The sequence below is a fragment of the Emiliania huxleyi genome (genome assembly GCF_000372725.1).
Source record: "Emiliania huxleyi CCMP1516 chromosome Unknown EMIHUscaffold_203, whole genome shotgun sequence".
Lineage (NCBI taxonomy): Eukaryota > Haptophyta > Isochrysidales > Noelaerhabdaceae > Emiliania > Emiliania huxleyi.
The window spans coordinates 194,690-214,235 of NW_005200571.1; the positions used below are offsets into that span (position 1 = coordinate 194,690).

The window sequence follows — 19,546 nt, forward strand, 5'->3', positions numbered from 1 at the left end:
GCCGCCACCGCGCTTTGCGCCGGCGCCGGCGGGTTCAAGCGCAAACCCTCCGCCTCACCGGGCCCGTGCACCGGGACCACGGCGCCCACGAGCGGCTCGGCCGCGCTTGCCGAATGGCTGCCGGCCGCGCCTGCGCGCCAGGTCAGACGTTAGCGGGCGACAGCTCATCTACAGGCGAGCAGGGCTGAAACACCTGGCGACGCGGCCGGGCCCAGCTTCTGCCGCTTGGCCCTGTGGCCGCTCGCCGGACCCTCCCGCAGATCGGACAGATTCTGGTACACCGACTTGCGCGGGGGTCCCGGAACCTTGCCGGCGATCGCCGGCTCGATGTGCTCCCGCCAGAAGCGCCACCACTCGCCGCTCCACCGCTTCTCCGAGGGGAAGTCCGCCATGCACTCGTCTTCCCGCTTGCCGTCCTTGTCGGTCCGCAGGTAGGCGTCGGGCGCGGCCCAGCAGGCGCAGTACTCGGGGATGAGCGGTACATCGGGCTGCGCCGCGGCGAGCCACGCGTTGATGGCTTGGACCCTTGCGTGGAAGCCGCCCTTCGCGTTCTTCGCGTCCGACAGCGTGATGGGGCGCTCGACTTGACCGATCACTGCCCCGCTCTCATCCTTCACATCTACGAGCACGGTCACCGGGCCCTTGAAGACCTCGCCTCTTTCGCAGCGGCGCGGGTTGGGCGCCCGCTCGAGCAGCGCGTCCACCGCGACGCCGACCGCCTGGTTGTAAGCCGCGGCTGGCGCTGCTGCTGCTGCTGCTGCGCTGCTGCTGCTCGCACGAGGGACCATGTCGACATCGCAGCGCGAATGTTTTTTCTTTTTGGGTTTCGTCCCCACCCCGTCGAGCCGTTTCTAAGCCTTTCCACCCACCCCACCACCCCGCGCCGTGGTTTCTTTGCTTCGCGGGCCGGCACCCCAGGTCAGCCGGGATCTAGGAAATTTTAGGTAAAATGACAATAAGGAAGCGCTGGACCGATGAGTGAGCGATGTCTCCAGTCCGCAGTCTGCCACCCACTTGGGATGACAGGAAGACGCACGCACCTCCACACCGCCCAGAACACCGCAGATTTGAGCGGGGCTCCTGTTCACACTCGTGTGTGGGCCCTTTCTTGGGGCCGCGCCTGCGGCGCGCCGTGGTTAAGATTTTCGCGGAAATCGCTTGGTAGGGTTTCTTTTTGCCACGTTTTCTTAATGCCCGCAACAGACTGTGGGACCACTGTAGGGACCAAAGCGCGAAGGACCACTTTTGGGTTAGGGACCGCGAGCGACAGGTTTGGGACCGATGCCACCACTCACGTCACTCGTCAGCGGACGGCCACCATCGTCGGGGCCGATATTCTTACTCGGGACCACAGAGAGCGGGAGTTGGTTTGTCGGGAGGGAGGGGCAGGCTGCTCACCCACGTGCACCGGGCCAGTGCTTGCACTTTGAATGCCGTGGGGCTCCTGCCCGTGTCCGGGTGTGGAGATGCGAGGGTCGCCCCCCCTTGCCCCACCACTTTGTGTGTGTGGAGAAATTTACCTTACCTTACCACAGAGAGCGCACAGACATCCCGCACACCCACCTCGCGCGTCGCAATGCGATCTCGGGCGACCTCGTTCGATCTCGTGCGATCTCGGACGGCCGCGCTTTCTTTTCGTGGTGGATTCGTGTGCTAGTGTGCGCCAGCCCTTGTTGTGCCAGAAAGAAAGAAAACAATCCAATGTTTGCGAATTCTTTTGTTGCGGTGTTAGTGCCAGTGCGCGCCAGTCCCGTGCCCAGTGTAAAAAAAGAAAGAAAACGGACAAGCCAAGGGAGGGATGGGAGGACGGCACGCCGCCACCACACAGGGATTTTAAGGAGAGCGCCCAGTTTTGTGCGAATGAACCTGAAAAATTCTTCTGTTGTTCGAGGGGCATGAGAGACGGCCGGTCAGGGGCGGCCGGCGCTCCCTCGGGCGCGGCAGCGGCAGCGGTGGACGCGCCGCTGCTCGGCCAGCGCGTCGTGCTCGGCGGGCTCTCTTCCCGCCCCGAGCTGAACGGGCAGCGGGGCGTGGCGCGGAGCTTCGAGGGCGGGCGGTACGCTGTGGCGCTCGAGGGAGGCGGCGAGAGCGTGCGGGTGCGGCCGGGTAATCTGTCGCCGGTGGTGTCGAGCAGTGCCGCGGCAGCCCCCGAAGCGGTCGTGGCAGCAGCGGAGCGAGGCGAGGAGGAGGCGGTGCTGGCGTGGCTCGACAGTGGCGGGCGGGCCGACGCGACGTACGAGAGAGGCAAGGCGAGCGGCTTCACGTTGCTGATGGGCGCCGCCAACAACGGCCACGAGCGGGTGGTCGAGTTGCTGCTGCGGCACGGCGCAGCGGTCAACCTGCAGAACAGCAACGGCGTCACCGCGCTGATGGCCGCCGCTGGAAACGGCCACGAGCGGGTGGTCGAGCTGCTGATGCGGCACGGCGCGGAGATCCACCGGCAGAACTGCACCGGCTGGACCGTGCTGATGGTCGCCGCCCACTACGGCCACGAGCGGGTGGTCGAGCTGCTGATGCGGCACGGCGCGGAGATCAACCTGCACAACAACAAAGGCGGCACCGCGCTGACGCTAGCCGCCGGCCACGGCCACGAGCGGGTGGTCGACTCGCTGATACGGCACGGCGCGGAGATCAACCAGCAGAACAGCGGCGGTGGCACCGCGCTGATGGCCGCCGCCGGCCAAGGCCACGAGCGGATGGTCGACTTGCTGATACGGCGCGGGGCGGAGGTCAACCTCCAGGAGAGCAAAGGCGGCACCGCGCTGATGTACGCCGTCCTCTTCGACCGACCCGCCGTCGTGCGGCGCTTGCTGCGGGCGGGCGCTGACACGGCGGCGCGCGCTGAGAACGGCAAGACGGCGCTGCAGTGGGCCAAGGAGAGGGGCCACGCCGAGTGCGTAAAGGTCTTGGCTGAGGCGGCGGCGGTGGCAGACGGCCGGGCAGGGCCGGGCGGCGCTTCCTCGGGCGCGGCAGCGGCAGCTGTGGACGCGCCGCTGCTCGGGCAGCGCGTCGTGCTCGGCGGGCTCTCTTCCCGTCCCGAGCTGAACGGGCAGCGGGGCGCGGCGGAGAGCTTCGAGGGCGGGCGGTACGCTGTGGCGCTCGAGGGCGGCGGCGAGAGCGTGCATGTGCAGCCGGGTAATCTGTCGCCGGCGGCGGCGGAGCGGGCGTCGAGCGGTGCCGCGGCAGCCCCCGATGCGGTCGTGGAAGTCTCCGATGAGGTCATCGCAGCGGCTCAGCGAGGCGAGGAGGAGGCGGTGCTGGCGTGGCTCGACAGTGGCGGGCGGGCCGACGCGACGTACAAGAGACACGGCGTGAGCGGCATCACGCTGCTGATGGGCGCCGCTACCAACGGCCACGAGCGGGTGGTCGAGCTACTGCTGCGGCGCGGCGCGGAGGTCGACCTGCAGAGCAGCGGCGGCGACACCGCGCTGATGGGCGCCGCTTACCAAGGCCACGAGCGGGTGGTCGAGTTGCTGATTCGGCACGGCGCGGACATCAGCCTGCAGAACAGCGGCGGCGGCAACGCGCTGATGCGCGCTGCCGGCAACGGCCACGAGTGGGTGGTCGAGCTGCTGATTCGGCACGGGGCTGAGATCAACCTGCAGATCAAAGGCTACACCGCGCTGATGGCCGCCGCCGGCCGAGGCCACGAGCGGGTGGTCGAGTTGCTGATACAGCACGGCGTGGAGCTCAACCTGCAGAACAGCGACAGTGTCACCGCGCTGATGACCGCCGCCTTCTTCGGCCACCCCGCCATCGTGCGGCGTTTGCTGCGGGCGGGCGCAGACGTTGCAGTGCGCGCTCCGGACGGCAAGACGGCGCTGGAGATGGCCAAGGAGAAGGGCCACGCCGAGTGCGTAAAGGTCTTGGCTGAGGCCGAGGCGGCGGCTGAGAAGGCGGCGACGGAGGCGGCGTGGGTTGCAGGGGCGGAGGCGAGGGAGGCGGAGAGAGCGGCGGCAGAGGCGGAGGCGGCGCGGCATGCCGAGGCGCTGCTGATGGAGGAGGAGGCGGAGAAGGAGGAGCGCGCCAAGGAGAGCAAGAAGGGCAAGAAGAAGAAGAAGAAGAAGAGCGGCGGCGGCGAGGCAGACAACGCGGCGCCTGGCCCCAGCGCCACCGCCGCTTTGCAGCCGCCACCACCGCCAGCCTCTCCTCCTCCGCCGGCCGACACAGCCGCCATTGCCGCGGCGGACGAGGCGCTGCAGCAGGCCGTGGCCGCTGGCTCGTACGAGGGCGTGGCCAGCGCGCTGGAGGCGTGCAGCGGCCTCGCGAGCCCGGCCGTGCTGGCGGCGGCGAGGCGCGCGCGCGACAAGCTCAAGGAGGCGCGGAGGCGGGACAGCCAGCGTCTGCGCAAGGCGCATGGCGCGGCGATGGGCGCGCTCAAGTCGCTCGAAACAGCGGACAGCCCCTCCGCGCTCCGAGCGGGCATCGCCGCCGCCAGGCCGCACGTGGGCGCGCTGCCTGCTTTGGCCGAGGAGGTGAGCGCGGCGGAGTCGAAGCTGGGAGAGCTGTCTGTCGCCCCGGGGGCCGCCGAGCCGGCCGCGGCGGAGGAGGCGGCTGTTGCTCGGCCAGTCGAGATAGCCCTGTCGGATCTCACCGCGGCTACCGACGGGTTCGCCGACGGGAAGCTGATTGGCAGCGGCGGCTTCAGCCACGTCTACGAGGCGTCGGCCGACCTCCACCTCTCCCTCGCCGCGCCTCCGCAGCTGCGCCACTTGCCGCTCGTCGTCAAGCGGGCAAAGTCGGGCCAGTCGGGCGGCTTGTCGCGGGCGGAGCTCGAGGTGAAGCTGCTCAAGGCGGTGAGCCACCCGCACCTGCTGCCGCTGCTCGGCTATTGCCTCTCGCCCGACGGCGTCTGCCTCCTCTCGCCGCTGATGCGCGGCGGCTCGCTCGAGGCGCGGCTGCGCCTCTCGGATCCCGACCGCGCGGCGCAGCTCCGGCGGCTGGGCATGGAAGAGCCGCCGAGGCCGCTGACGTGGCGGCAGCGCGTGCGTATCGCATGCGAGGCGACCGAGGCGCTCGTCTACCTCCACTCGAAGGGCATCGTGCACCGCGACGTCAAGCCGGACAACATCCTGCTCGACGAGAAGCTGACCGCAGTATTGGCTGACACTGGCTTCGCCAAGGACCAGCGGCCGGACGCTTCTGTCCGCTGCCGCTCGACCGCCCTCTACATGTCCACTGGCTACCTCTGCCCCTCCATCTCCAAGGGGGGCGAGTACTCGAGCAAGACGGACGGCTACGCCATCGGCATCACCCTCCTCGTCTGCCTCACCAACCGGTCCGAGGTGCAGCTCACCGACCGGTGCGAGGAGGAGTTTGACGGACTCTGGACCAACATCGACGCGTCGAAGATTGCAGACGCGGCGGCGGGGTGGACCGCCGCTGCTGCGCGCGCGGTCAAGGACCTCGCGCAGGCGGGGGACGGGCAGAAGAGCCTCTGCCACAACAGCTTGCGCAACCGCTGCACGCTGCCCGGGGCGCTCACGACGCTGCGGGCGCTGCTGTCTAGCGGTGCGGGGGCGGAGGAGGCTGCACCGGCACTTGGAGACGAGGCCGCCACCGCAGCCGCTCGGACCACCGGCTACGAGCCTTCGCCGCTCTCGGTGCAGGTGCGCGGCATGCGCACGGGCGGCGACGCGCAGGCGCGCATTCAGGGCAACATGCTGCTCGCCTTCAACACGCTGATGCCGCGCCTCGATGCTGTTTACGCCGCGCGCTCTGCGGCGGCGCCCGACGGCTTCGAGGAGCGCATCAACTTTTGGCACCGCGAGTGCGGATTGCCGACCGAGCTGCGGAGCCAGCTGCACTCGCTGCGCATCTGGGCGAACGCGGCGAGGCACCACGACGCGGCGAGGTGGCGGAGGGACGGGCCGCGGAGCGAGGGGGAGGCGTCGCGGCTCGTGGCGGCGGTGACGGAGGCGATCGGGGCGCTCGAGGGGTAATACTTGTGTACGAAGTACGAGACTCGAGGTAGAGCTAGGTACCCATTTATGATACACCGTCGATGTGTAAAAGCTAGCCCCGTTCAGAGAAAGGAGGTAAAGAGCCGCCCCCTCTCTGGCGCTCGTGGCTCTGCGCGGGCCGCGGCGCGTCTAATGTATGCCTGCGGCGTGCTAGCGCTCGCGTGTCGTCGTGCGTGTGTGCCCACCCCCACCGCGGCTGCGCTCCCACCCTCCGGCTCCGCCTCGGCCGCCAGCCGAACCAGCCACCGCTACTATAGGGGGTGCGCGACGTAGAGACCGCTACGGCCCTGCGGTGAGCTTCGGCTTCTTGACCTCCGAGCGAGGAGTCCTCTCCTCCGGCGGCGGCGCCTCCTCCGCCGCCGCCGCGCAGCCCGCCGCCGCCGCCGCGCAGCCCGCCGCCGCCGACTCGGCCGGCCCGGCCTCTGCCCCCTCCTCGTCGACCGCGTCCACCGTGGCGGCGAGGAGGGGTCCGAGGGGCAGCGCGAGCAGCTCCGCGTGGAAGGAGGCTGGAGCGCCGCTCGCCTGTGCGTGGAGGGGGGGGAGGGGGGTTTGCTCCGTGCCGGAGCCGTGCCTGCTGCTGCTACTTCTCCGCCTCCTCCTCCTCCTCCTCCTCCTCCTGCTGCTGCTGCTACTGCTGCTGCTGCTGCTGCTGCTGCTGCTGCTACTGCTACTGCTGCTGCTGCTGCTACTGCTGCTGCTGCTGCTGCTGCTGCTGCTGCTGCTGCTGCTGCTGCTACTGTCCTCGCTTCTTCGAATCATCTCCCATCTACGAGGAAAGGGTGGAGCGCCGCTCGCCTCGTCGATCGGCCCGCTCGAGCCACCGAAGACGAGCAGCGTGCCGGCGGACGTGGCGGCGACGCCGGCGCTGCTGCGCGCGAGCGGTGGAGCGCGCGGGGAGGGGAGGTGGGCGGGCACCTCTGCCCACGCTAGCGACGACGCGTCGAGGAGGTGGAGGTCTCCGAGCGGAGTCGAGGCGGAGTCGAGGCCGCCGAACACCGCGGCAAGCGGCCGCCCGCCCGGAGAGGCGAGGGGCGCGACGCCGTGGAAGGAGCGCGCGCAAGGCCGCCTGCCGGAAAGGTCCAGGACAGGTCCAGGACAGGTCCAGGACAGGTCCAGGACAGGTCCGGGACAGGTCGAGAGGAAAGGTCGAGAGGAAAGGTCTAGGAAGGGAGCGCAAGGCGGCCAGCCCGCGAGACAGACAGGGGGCAGAGGCCGACGCACGGGCAGGGGAGACATGGACATGGGGGAGATCTGGGGAGATCTGGATCTGCGTCCCGCATCGAGGCTCCGAGAGATGGGGAGAGAGATGGGGAGATGTGGGGAGGTTTGGATGGCGGCCTGCCCGCGAGCACAGGCTCGCGCCAGCGGCCCGCAGCCACGTCGAGCAGCCACGCGTCGTTCGTCCGGCCGGTGGCGGTGCGGCCGCCAAAGACGAAGAGCGCGCCCGCGCCGTCCTCGCCGCCGCCCAGCCAGCACGCGCCGTGCGCCGCCCGCCCCGCCGGCCGCAGCTCGCTCTGAGCGAGCGAGCGCCAGCGGCCAGGCCCGTCGAGCTCTAGCACGTGCACGTCGCCGAACCAGCCCAGCTTGATGGCGGGCCCGCGCGCCTTCTTCTCCCTCCTCTCCCTCCGCCGCCGCGCCGCCGCCGTCCGCGCGAGCTTGTCGGCGAGAGACAGCGGCGCATCCGGCTGGGCCTCCTGCTCCTCCTGCTCCTCCTGCTCCTCCTCCTCCTCCTCCTCGTCGTCGTCGTCGTCGTCGTCCTCGCCGCCGGGGGGCACCACCCCGAAGCCGCCAAACACCACCATGCTCCAGCACGAGGAGGAACCCGCCGTCGGTGGAACCGCGACGGCAGAGTGCTTGTCGCGCGCGCTCGGAGGCTCGCCGGCGAGGTCGAGGCGCGTCCAGTCGAGCACGCGCTCGCCGCCGGCGGCGCCGCCCACGCGCAGCAGCGCCGTGTCGTTCCGGAACCCGCGCTCCTCGCACAGCCCGCCGTGCACCAGGATGCCCACGCCAGGCACCGCCGCTGCAGAGTGGCCGCTCCTCGCAGAGGGAGGCTCTCCGCCCGGCGAGACGGCGGCCCACCCGCGCCCTCCCGCAGCGTCGTAGACGCCGACGTCGTTGTGGGGACCCTCAGCGCCCCGGCCGCCCACCACGTACAGGCACTCACCGCCTGCGTCTGACGAGGTCACCGCGACGGTCTCGCGCCCGCTCGGCTTGTGCGCCTCGTCGCCGGCGCCGGCCTGCCAAGCGAGCTGGCCCGAAGCGGCAGCGATGCGCGCGCCCAACTTCGACTCGGCGTCGGCACCGCCAGGCTCGGCGCTTTGGGACTGCTCTGCGCCCATGGAGGTGGCCGCAGTTTTGGCGGGAGCGAACGTTGAAAAGAACCGAGTTCTCAGAGTAGAGGGGGCGCTCCGCTGCTAGGGGAAACCTGGAGCGCGGACTAACCCTCGGAGAGTATTCTCTAGCTCCGAGTAGAGGGGGCGTTCTGCTGCTAGGGGAAACCCGGAGCGCGGAGCTAACCCTCGGAGAACCGTGTTATGGCCCTGCGACCGCGCACCCCCCAGGGCTAGGGCTCTCTTGCCCGTAACCCGATGCCGAGCGTCCGGCCAACTGGGTGCGCTTCTCAGCTCCCCGGTCCTGGGCGTGAGGTTACTGACTGCACTCCAAGTGCTCCAAGTGCTCAGGAGGAGGGCAGAGTTACGCCGAGAGGCGAGAGCAAGGGATCGGCAGGCAGCGGCGTAGCTCCCCGGCCGGCCCTCGCGCCCCGTTGACGGTCAAGACCTTGCTGAAAAGCAAAAAAGAAAAACGAATCATGCAAAAAGCTCTACACGAAGACCGTCGAACGCCGTAATTTCATGCACCTCCCTGCGCCGACTTAGCCCTCAGAGCCCACTCACATATCTCCGCCGGGGTCGATGCCGCCGCCGCTCACGAGGCTCGGCAGGGCAACCGCAGCCGCCCATGCTGGCTCATCAGCGCGCGGCCGTGGAGCTTGAACCCTTCCCGCCCGCTCACCGCATCTCGAATCACCCCCTCCCCCTCGTCGCCCAAAGCCAAACCGTTGAAGCGATGATCGAGGGTGGTCAGCACCCTGCTGAAAAGGTAAAAAAGTCACGCAACCACCAGTCATTTAATGCACCGCCCCCCTGCGCCGTCCACTCGACCAGAATTCACACTCACATCTTGAGCTCAAACCCTACCCGCCCACTCACCGCATCCCGAATCACTCCCTTCCCCTCGTCGCCCAGAGAGAACGACGAGAGTGGGACGACCGCGAGGTGGCATGAAGGTTGAAGAGAGATAGAAAGAGGCAGACGCCCAAGGGTGGGCGACGGCTAGCACCACATACGGCCAGGCCCTTTCGGCCGAAAGGGCCTGCCGCACCACACTCCTCTCCTGTGTGGTGGCGGCGTGCCGTCCTCCCATCCCTCCCTTCACCCTTGCGCCTTGGGTTGTCTGCTTACCGTGTTTTCTTTCTTTCTTTCCCTGTCCTTCTCCCATCGCTCGTTTTTGGTTTGTCTTTTTCTTTCTTTCTTTTCCGATGTGATGTCTGGGCTCTGGCCCGCTGCGCGCTGGGTGCGCTTCTAAGCTCCCCGTGCACGGCTCTGGATGTGCGGTTACTGACTGCACTCCAAGTGCTCCAAGTGCTAGGTATACTCGAAAAATTCCTAGTTTTGTGTGCGCGCACAAAGGCGCAGAAAATGCCCCCGGCTGCACGCGAAATCTCTCTCATTGCGGCACCTTGGACGCGTCGCCGCCAGCCTGCAAGTAGAAGCCGACGGGCCCGGAGTAGCCGCCGCCGCCGCTGAGCTTCTGCTCGACGGTGATCCTCGAGATGGTCTGCAGCCCGCTGCCCGAGGCAAAGTTGAGCGTGATCTTCTCGGGGTCGTTGCTGCACGCGACGGGAGGGCTCTTCGCCGAGACGGGCGGCACGCCTGCGGCGAGGTTGGGGAGGGGCACACCACACGGGCTACCTAAGACACCGGCTGGTGCGTGGAAGGCAGTGGCACGCGGCAGAATGCGCGCGGCCGGCCGAGTGCTCGTGGCAGTGGCGATGTGTTGCGTAGCAGCGGCGCTCCTGGCAGCGGCGAGTACGGTGCGCCCGAGTGGGTGCCTGCTCACAGAAGGTTGCGTGAAGCGACGCTCCCCTCGCGCACCCGTGCCGCCGCCTGTGCTGCTCGTGCTCACAACTCGCGCCCGTGCCCAGGCGTGTGTCCCACCGCTGCCTCCCGTCTATCTGTCGGTCTGTCGGTCTTCCCTTGACGACGGCGGTCCAGACGACGATGTTTGGGCTGTCTGCGTACGCGATCGGGCCACTGCGGGTGTACGTGAAGTCCGGGAAGGACTTGAGCAGGTCGGCCGTCACGGCGAGGTACGCCTGACCGGCACAAGGAGGCAGATGAGCAGCAGGCGTGTATGGAGGGAGAGAGGTGGACGGCGAGAGGCGGAGAGGCGGAGGCGGCCCATGCCTGCTTGTCGAGCTTCACCTTGCCGCCCTCAAACACCGCCTGGAAGTCGTCCGCCAGATGCTGCTCGTACCACTTCAGCAGGCCGCCGTCAGGAAGGTAGCCGTCAAAGACCTCGCGCAAAAGCGTGATTCCGCTGTTGGGTCGGAGCGGATCGGCCTTGACCGGCTTCAGGTTCGTGGCGCCCGAAGACCCGCCCATTGAATATGCGCCGATCGGATCAAAAATAAGTCCAGCAGACGCCGGGATCGGGACGGCAACGGCGGCCGCAGCGCCTCCGATCGCCACATCCCGGCGCGTCGCCGGGATCTTGAACGCCAGGTAAGACGAGAGAATGGCAAGCGACATTAGCGGATTGATGAAAAAGCGGGAGGCACCACTTTTGGTTCGGCTCCTTGCCGCCTAGGGTATCCTGCGCGGAAAAGACGAGATTTTGTGTAACCACAGCTCCGTGCCGCCTAGGGTAATCTGTACGAGCCTGTGGGCGTGTTGAGTATATGAGCGACCCACCTCGAGGGTTGCTCCCGACTCTGGCCTTTTCTGGGTCACGTAGCCACACCTCGCTCCTTGGTGCGAGTGGCTGCCAGTTCGACTCTGGGGAGGATCGAACCATCAACATGGTACCTCCGGTGAGATCTCCCAGGTCGACGGCGGTCTGGGAAGATTTGAGTCCCTTCGTGTGAGAGAGATTTTTAAAGACCAACAAGAAATCACGCCTCTCACAGTGATTTGGGCTCGGCAGCTTGTTAGCCCTCAGCCGAAGCTGGGGCCGGTCCCGTAGCCGAGAGAGCCCGCGCCGATGAGTTCGACGCGGTCGGGGGGGCCTGCGAAGAGGCCAGCGAGATGGCGATCGCTGTACTTCAAGGGGGTCATCAAGTGACCGCGGCTGACAAGCCAGAGGTCGATACTCTGGACGACCCATAGGATGCCACGAATGCCTGAAGGAGAGGGAGGCGAGGCCAGATTCGTGTGTAGCTACGAAAAAGATCGAAAATAGTGCCCAAGGTAACCCGGGGGAACTCGCGTCCCGGAACCTCTGCCCTACCTCGAAACACGGCGGTATCGGATATACAGCAGCAACCTCGTGCTGTGTCGTGGGGGCGTGTTGAGTATATGAGCGACCCACCTCGAGGGTCGTTGCTCCCGACTCTGGCCTTTTCTGGGTCACGTAGCCACACCTCGCCTCCTTGGTGCGAGTGGCTGCCAGTTGAGCTCGGTCATCCGTGCAAGCAAAACATCGCTGCCTGGAAGGAACGGGTTGGCGTCACCGGGACAGACACAGGGGCTTGGGACTCGCACATCTATGGGCTCTGCGCGAAGCTGAAGCCCACCTCCACTTCCAAGCGGCCGCTGGCCTCAGGAGGCAGCAGCGGTGGCGGCGGCGGCCCGCCGTCTGAGTCCACCGAGCCCGCCGCCAAGGCGAAGAAGACGCCGTTCACGGCCGATGAGAACGCACTCTACCTCACGCTCCTGCGGCGGCACGGCCGGCCGTTGAAGAAGAACGCGGAGGCGTGGGCGGCCTTTCGGAACGCCTTCCCGAAACGCGTGAGCGACTCGTGGGCCGGGCACATGCAGCACTTTACGACGGACGAGGCGGGTGAGTGGGTGGTGAAGAAGGGGGTCGACTGAAGGCTTGCGCTGGCCTCTCGCCTGTCCAGAGACTGCGCGCGCGCCAGGGGCGGGTGGGCGACGTGCCGCCTGCTTCCTCGCTTCGACTGACTGAATGGCATGTGATCTGTGATCTGTGAGGGTCCGCCCGCAGGCGCATTTTGTATACCGAGGCGGTGCCCGGTGCCGAACCTGTCGGACCTTGAGACAGCATGTAGATCCCTGGGCGAGGGTGATGGCGTCCCCGTCGGGTCAGGGCTGAAGGCGGGGGAGACCAACCCGATCTCTCCGGCGTCCCGGGAGCGTGATTGACACCTCCCCCTGCGCCAACAGCCCCGTGGAGGTATGTGCTACGTAGTTTGCTTGTGCATGTGGATTATTATGGTGCTCCTCGTCTCCGTCTGTCTGTCTGCTCTGGCGCCGTAATAAATAAATAAAACGGACACGCCAAACGAGGGGTGGGAGAGGATTTTGGAACGGAACGGGAGCGGGGAGCGCACACGCGACACGGAGGGGGCCCACACGACAGGGTCCCAGGGATTCCCCTCTCGTATAGGACAAAGTTGCACCCGGCGGCACGGGGGCAGGCGCGGGCCTCCTACTCCTTCCTACAGGTTGCGCTCTCCTAGTTCTCCTGCTTGCTCCTGACAAAAGGGACAGCGACAGGTTCGCAGCTCTGGCGCCGTTCTTCCTGCGATTTTTCGACGCTCGTTGCAAATTCTTTTTCGCACAACAATTAATTCGAAAAATTCTTTTTCGAATTACAATAATGCACGTTGCCCACATCGAAGATCGAACACTGCTCTAAGTTTGCCAAAACGACCTCCTGCGACGCGCGTAGGCGAGGCGCAGCAGTCGCATGGACATTCCGCCGCAAGATCTGGTCGCACCGAGTGTACGACGAGCCGGATGCAGGGCACGCTCCCTGGCCCTCGTCGCTATTGGCCTGCTCCCCTTCCTGATACGCGGCCTGCCATTGGTGTTCAACGCCGCGGTGCCGGCGCTGGTTGGCCAAGACAGTGAAGGGGATGCACCCTCTGATGCGACGGCAACTCTGGCAGCAGGCTTAGCGTCTACACGAGCGACATTTGATGGCAAACCTGCGGAGCATGTCGCCGAGGTGAAGGCTGTGGCGACAGCTGCGGCACAGGCGGCGTTGGAGTCGGGGCTGGTCGAGAGTGCTGCCGTCGCAGCTGGTCGCGCGGCTGGCGCCGCTGTAGAGGCGTGCAAGACCGTCGAAGAAGCCATGGAGGCGGGCCGACAGGTGGGACTAGGCTCGCAACAGTCCGTCGACCTTGCGGCTGAGTCTGGGCAGGTGGGCCAATCGGGGACGAGGCTCGCAACAGTCTTCAATGAGGCGGCGATCGAAGCGCTCGACATCGGTCTCGACACCCCTGAGGCGGTGCGAGCTGGGACTATTGCCTTTGAAGCATCACAGGAGGCCATTGCTGCTGGGACCGACGCCAACGTCGCCGGCACGGTTGCAGGCATGATAATCCACCAAGGCTTGACAGACACGCAGGCGCTGCGAGTCGGCGAGTCAGGAGGAGTACGAGGCGGCGGCGGCGATCCAGTTCAAGTCGCCCGGCTTCGCCAAGGACGAGTCTGGCTCGCTGACTGAGGAGGGCGGGCTGGCCATCTCGGACGCGCTGCTGTCGTCGGTGGTCTGCCCCGGCGGCACGGCCGCAGCGGCGCAGCCGACGGCGGCAGCGTCGGCCCGAAGCGCGGCTGGCGCCGACTCGGTCGAGCCTCTTCCTGCACTGCCGACGACTACCTTCCCCCTTCCTCCTCCTCCTCCCCCCCCTGCCGCCGGCGGCGCTGCCACCCTGCCCGCCGCTGCACGGAATGTTGACGACGAAGACGGTAATGATGATGATGATGATGGTAACGATGATGGGCCCGAGGGAGTCAAGGCTGCGGCTGCGGCTGCTGATGCGATCGCCAAGGGCATACTGCCGGAGGAGGCGATAGCCCTCCTCAGGGAAGCCCTCGGCAACATCACCTGTGGGGAGGCGGCAACCTCTACGATGCTATCTCCGCCGCCAGGTTGCCGCCTCACTTGTGGAGAGGCAGCAGCCTCTACCACGCCATTCCCGCCGCCGCCACCACTCTACTTTGGTCTCTCCGCGATAGACCTTTGGGAGACGGTCCAGCTCTATCATGGAAAGGGGCGAAAGGTGCCAGTGACCGAGTCGGTTTGGGAGAACGCCTCGTGGGCTTTCTTCAACGCCACCTTTGGCGGGACCATGTCAGAAGCTGTCTTCCGGGAAGCTGCAGCAATCGAGTTCAAGGCTTCAGTATTCGAGAAGGATAGTTTCGGCGCCTTGACCCAGCAAGGAGGAGCTCAGATATGTGAAGCATTCCTGAAGACCCTCGACCACATTGCGGACCCTGCCAATCCGCAATCCTAGCATCTCTTGCATCCATCCCCGCTGTTCTCCCGGTTTGTAATGTGGGAGTTCTGACATATATAAAATACAGCCACTCTCATAGCAAAGCTCACTGACACGACAAGGGCGTAGGGCGAGGACGACACAAGGCTGTATGTATGTAGGAAGGTGAAGAACAGCCAGGCTCGGACTGGACACCAACGCGGTATGGGTGGACGCAGAGGCATTTTTTCGGTAAAATTACACTGTGAAAAAGACAGAAAAAGAGAGAAACACGCGCGCGCAGCGCGCGTAGGCGGCGCGCAGCGCCGCCGCAGGCGGCGGACAGCAGTGCGCAAAATTAAACGCCATTTTCGGTTCCGCGGTTTTGCCACTAACATCACATGTCGGGATGATTGATTGATTCGACTACATGCCCGCCATGCGCAGGCCAGCGCCGCGCTGTGATACGCATAGAGACGACCCGACCTCTCTGAACTAAGCCAGATTACTGCGAACGAACGCGTAGCGCGCGGCGGGGAAGTCAACGGGGCAGCCGGCGGCGGCCGGCCGCGCCCGAGGCGCGAGGGCGTAGACGGCTCACAAATTGCCCGGGACGGCTGGTCACTTGGTCTCTGACGTAGGCCACGCACATGCACATTAAGCGGTGACATGACCTGATTGTTAAAAGAGCCGGTCCGCGAAATTAAATGCCATTCTCAAGGTATCCATTTTAGCACTATCTTCGAAATCCCGGCCGGTACTGTTTTAAGAATGAGTGAAAGAGGTTGTTGGTGTTGTCTCTGAAAGAAACGGGCTCGGCTGCGCCTGGGTTCGGAGCTTCAACGCCGGCCATCGCGCCGACAAAAAGGCGGCAAGTGCCGGGAGGTGCACAGGGGCTTCGGCGAGAGCGTCGATGCCTTGAGTTGCGTGCTAATTGCCGGGGGCTGCACCGCCGTGTACATCAAGAAGAACTTGCAGATGTGCAAACTGTGTGTAAGCCGTTTTGTGACGGCGGCGAGGGCGACACGGACGGAGCAGGCGACAAAGGCGAATCCGACGGCGGAGGCGGCGACGGCGACACGGACGGAGGCGGCGAAAGCGAGACCGATGGCGGCGACGGCGACGGCAAGCGAGCTTGCTGCGGGGAGGGCGAGACGGAGGAAGGCAGCGGCGACGGCGACACGGACGGAGGCGGCGACGGCGACACGGACGGAGGCGGCGACGGCGACACGGACGGAGGCGGCGACGGCAACACGGACGGAGGCGGCGACGGCGACACGGACGGAGGCGGCGACGGCGACACGGACGGAGGCGGCGAAGTCGACACGACCGACGGCGGCGGGGAGAGCGATTCCAACGGCGGCGGCGGCGACGGCGACAAGGACAGAGGCGGCGAAAGCGAGACCGACGGCGGCGACGGCGACGGCGACATGGATTGAGGCGGCAAAGGTGAGATCGGCGGCGGGGATGGCGAAACGGAGGAAGGCAGCGGCGACGGCGACACGGACGGAGGCGGCGAAGGCGACGGCGAGACCGACGGCACGGCGGGGAGGGTGAGGCCGACGGCGGCAGCGGGGAGGAGTGCGGCGGCAACGGCAGCGGTGAGGGCGGCGGCGACGGCGGAGGAGAGAGCGGCGGAGAGGGCGGTTGAGAAGGCCGCGGGGAGGGTGGCGGAGAGGGCGGTGGAGGCGAGGGCGGCGGCGACGGCGGAGGAGAGCGCGGAGGCGACAGTGGCGGAGAGGGCGGCGAGGAGGGTGGCGAAATCGCAATAATTCACCTGCGGGAACCGGGACGGCGGGGAGGTGGCGGGACCGAATCGTGCCGGGGCCGCCGGGCAGCGGCCATACCCGCTCGGCGGAGGCAGGGCTCAGAATCGGTTGTTCAGGCCACAAGGCTGGTGAGTTGGGCGTGACCGTCATCTATAGAACGCGCCCGCTCGGAAGTCGGTCTGCGGAAGGTAACGACGATTCGGCTAGGCGTCTGCGGAGGCAAAGAAAGGGCGGGCTGGCGATCCGCAACGAGGCCTGTTTGTCGCGGTCGGACAGGCACCCGTCGCATCTGTGGACAGGTGTGACGACGGCAGTGACGAGTTGCGGCGCAGCCGCGCACGGGGTCCCGCCGTCAGCGGCCACACAGGCAAGAGCGGCACAGCATGAGTCGGGGGGGTGTCGGGGCACGACGAGGGTTGCTTCGGCTGGCGCTCGGAGGCCACCAGGCGGCCCCATTTGATGTCCGGGAGGTGCCTCCCGGACGCCTCCCGGACAGCTAACGTGCAGAGCATCGAATAGACGCCTTATAGCCAAAAAAGAAGCCCGACGCGGCAAAAAGAGAAAGAGTTTAGACAAAACAACTCTCTCTCACAGCAGACAGGCTCGACACAGGTGCGAACTGGCGCGTGCTAGTACTATCAAAGAGAAAGAGAGGACAAAGTTAGGTGGCGACTGTGGCCATGGTGCACGCGGGCGAGAAGGGGAGCGACTCAGCGCCGCTGCTCGGGCAGCGCGTCGTGCTCGGCGGCCTCTCTTCCCGTCCCGAGCTGAACGGGCAGCGGGGCGTGGCGCGGAGCTTCGAGGGCGGGCGGTACGCTGTGGCGCTCGAGGGCGGCGGCGAGAGCGTGCGGGTGCGGCCGGGTAATCTGTCGCCGGCTGCGGCGGAGTGGGCGTCGAGCGGTGTCGTGGCAGCCTCCGATGCGGTCATCGCAGCGGCTCATCGAGGCGAGGCGGCGGCGGTGCTGGCGTGGCTCGACAGTGGCGGGCGGGTCGACGCGACATACGAGAGAGGCGGCGTGAGCGGCCTCACGCTGCTGATGGGCGACGTCCGCTACGGCCACGAGCGGGTGGTCGAGCTGCTGCTGCGGCACGGCGCTGAGATCAACCTGCAGAACAGTGGCGGCCTCACCGCGCTGATGTACGCCGCCCAGGAAGGCCACGAGCGGGTGGTCGAGCTGCTGCTGCGGCACGGGGCTAAGGTCAACCGGCAGGACAGCAAAGGCTACACCGCGCTGATGTTGACCGCCGGCCAAGGCTACGAGCGGGTGGTCGATTTGGTGATACGGCACGGCGCGGAGCTCAACCTGCAGGACAGCGACGGCGTCACTGCGCTGATGACCGCCGCCCTCCTCAACCGCCCCGCCGTCGTGCGGCGCTTGCTGCGGGCGGGCGCAGACACGGCGGCGCGCAATGTACGCGGCAGCACGGCGCTGCAGTGGGCCAAGGAGAAGGGCCACGCCGAGTGCGTCGAGGCCTTCAAGAAGCACTTTCAGGAGGTGGTGGCGGGACGGCCCGCGGCGACGGCAGCCGGCGGCAGAGGCGCAGGCGGCGCTTCCCCCGGCGGCGCTTCCTCGGCTGGATCGAGAGTCGCGAAGACGCCACCTCCAGCGGCGGCGGCGGGGCGGGCGTCGAGCGGTGGCGCGGCAGCCTCCGATGCGATCGTGGCTGCGGCTGGGCGAGGCGAGGAGGCGGCGATACTGGAGTGGCTTGAGGGCGGCGGGCGGGTCGACGCGACGTACGAGAGACGCGGCGTGAGCGGCCTCACGCTGCTGATGAGTGCCGCCATGCACGGCCACGAGCGGGTGGTTGAGCTGCTGTTGCGGCGCAGCGCGGAGATCAACCTGCAGAACAGCAAAGGCAGCACCGCGCTGATGCACGCCGCCCACCAAGGCCACGAGCGGGTGGTCGAGTTGCTGCTGCAGCACGGCGCTGAGATCAACCAGCAGAACAGCTTCGGTGGCACCGCGCTGATGCACGCCGCCAGCTACGGCCACGAGCGGGTGGTCGACTTGCTGCTGCGGCACGGCGCTGAGGTCAACCTGCAGGACAGCGACGGCGACACCGCGCTGATGCTCGCCGCCGTCTTCAACCACCCCGCTGTCGTGCGGCGTTTGCTGCGGGCGGGCGCAGACACCGCGGCGCGCAATGCGAGCGGCAAGACGGCGCTTCAGTCGGCCAAGGAGATGGGCCACGCCGAGTGCGTCAATGTCCTGTCGGAGGCGGTGGCAGCGGCGGAGGGCCGGGCAGGGGCGGGCGGCGCTTCCTCGGGCGCGGCAGCGGCAGCGGTGGACGCGCCGCTGCTCGGCCAGCGCGTCGTGCTCGGCGGGCTCTCCTCCCGCCCCGAGCTGAACGGGAGGCGGGGCGTGGCGCAGAGCTTCGAGGGCGGGCGGTACGCTGTGTCGCTCGAGGGCGGCGGCGAGAGCGTGCGGGTGCGGCCGGGTAATCTGTCGCCGGCTGCGGCGGGGCGGGCGTCGAGCGGTGCCGCGGCAGTCTCCGATGAGGTCATCGCAGCGGCTGAGCGAGGCGACGAGGCGGTGATACTGGAGTGGCTTAAGGGCGGCGGGCGGGCCGACGCAACGTACGAGAGACACGGCGTGAGCGGCCTCACGCTGCTGATGGGCGCCGCCTGCACAGGCCACGAGCGGGTGGTCGACTTGCTGCTGCGGCGCGGCGCTGACGTCAACCTGCAGGACAGCATCGGCATCACCGCGCTGATGTTCGCCACCAACTCGAACCACCCCGCCGTCGTGCGGCGCTTGCTGCGGGCTGGCGCAGATGCGGCGGCGCGCACCAATAAGGGCACGACGGCGCTTCAGTGGGCCAAGGAAAAGGGCCACGCCGAGTGCGTGCGCGCCCTCGAGGAGCACTCGTCGACCGTAGCAGAGGCTGAGGGGGAGACGGCGGTCGCAGAATCAGCCGAACAGGCCGCGGAGGCCGCACGCGAGGCGGCAGCGGCTGCGGAGGCGGCGGAGGCGCGCGATGCTGCCGAGGCGGCACTGCGCGAGGCGGTTGAGGCGTGCGAGCGAGGCGACGCCGATCTCGAGGCGCTCAGGGCGGCGATCAACGCGAACACCGAAGTCGCTGACGGCTCGGAGGCGTTGCGGGCGGCGCGGCGGCTGCGCGACGAGCTGGCCAAGCCGCTGAAGCGGCAGCGGCAGAAGGAGGAGAAGGCAGCGGCGGCGGCAGCGCGGGCGGCGGAGCGAGCGGCGGAGCAGGCGGAGGAGGCGCGGGCGGCTGAGGAGGTGCGAGTGGCGGAGGAAGCGGATCGGGTGGTAGCAGAGGCTGCGGCGGCGCGGGCGGCGGAGGAGGCGGAGGCGGCGTCGCGCGCAAGGGAGGAGGCAGAGGCGAGGGCGAGGGAGGAGGCGGCAAGG

General features: G+C 67.4%; 5 protein-coding genes across 5 annotated transcripts in view; 2 read left to right on the plus strand and 3 right to left on the minus strand.

The window, feature by feature from the left end:
• The window catches only part of EMIHUDRAFT_113956 (hypothetical protein), a gene marked incomplete at both ends in the record, with an annotated part of 3,361 nt that extends 2,573 nt beyond the window's left edge, over positions 1-788 (minus strand). The window contains 2 exons of the mRNA XM_005781360.1: positions 59-130; positions 194-788. Of these exons, the coding sequence (XP_005781417.1) occupies positions 59-130; positions 194-788 (667 nt within the window). The remainder of the gene's footprint in view (positions 1-58; positions 131-193) is intronic.
• Positions 789-4,367: 3,579 nt separating this feature from the next.
• Positions 4,368-5,330, plus strand: EMIHUDRAFT_72945 (hypothetical protein; the record flags this gene model as incomplete). Its single annotated transcript, XM_005781361.1, has 1 exon — positions 4,368-5,330. A coding segment is annotated over one exon (963 nt), but the record flags the coding sequence as incomplete, so codon positions are not given.
• Positions 5,331-6,242: 912 nt separating this feature from the next.
• Positions 6,243-8,302, minus strand: EMIHUDRAFT_234361 (hypothetical protein; the record flags this gene model as incomplete). The annotated part of the gene is made up of 3 exons (XM_005781362.1): positions 6,243-6,275; positions 6,405-6,485; positions 7,739-8,302. 3 exons carry the CDS (start codon positions 8,300-8,302, stop codon positions 6,243-6,245), a joined length of 678 nt encoding a protein of 225 aa, XP_005781419.1.
• Positions 8,303-9,652: 1,350 nt separating this feature from the next.
• Positions 9,653-10,680, minus strand: EMIHUDRAFT_442852 (hypothetical protein). Its single transcript, XM_005781363.1, has 4 exons — positions 10,430-10,680; positions 10,218-10,338; positions 10,039-10,074; positions 9,653-9,895 (listed from the first exon to the last, which is right to left on the minus strand). Exons 1-4 carry the CDS (start codon positions 10,625-10,627, stop codon positions 9,690-9,692), a joined length of 561 nt encoding a protein of 186 aa, XP_005781420.1. The 5' UTR covers positions 10,628-10,680; the 3' UTR covers positions 9,653-9,689.
• Positions 10,681-11,539: 859 nt separating this feature from the next.
• Positions 11,540-15,845, plus strand: EMIHUDRAFT_113959 (hypothetical protein; the record flags this gene model as incomplete). The annotated part of the gene is made up of 4 exons (XM_005781364.1): positions 11,540-12,023; positions 12,189-12,285; positions 13,557-14,211; positions 15,426-15,845. 4 exons carry the CDS (start codon positions 11,540-11,542, stop codon positions 15,843-15,845), a joined length of 1,656 nt encoding a protein of 551 aa, XP_005781421.1.
• Between the last annotated feature and the right edge of the window lie 3,701 nt (positions 15,846-19,546).

Excerpts from the sequence above, each read along its gene's own strand:
- EMIHUDRAFT_442852 (XM_005781363.1), bottom strand. The coding sequence starts at position 10,627 with ATGGGCGGGTCTTCGGGCGCCACGAACCTGAAGCCGGTCAAGGCCGAT. Across the intron at positions 10,339-10,429 it reads AGGTGAAGCTCGACAAGCAG|GCGTACCTCGCCGTGACGGC; the intron begins GCATGGGCCGCC and ends TGTGCCGGTCAG. Across the intron at positions 9,896-10,038 it reads ACCGTACTCGCCGCTGCCAG|GCGTGCCGCCCGTCTCGGCG; the intron begins GAGCGCCGCTGC and ends ACCTCGCCGCAG.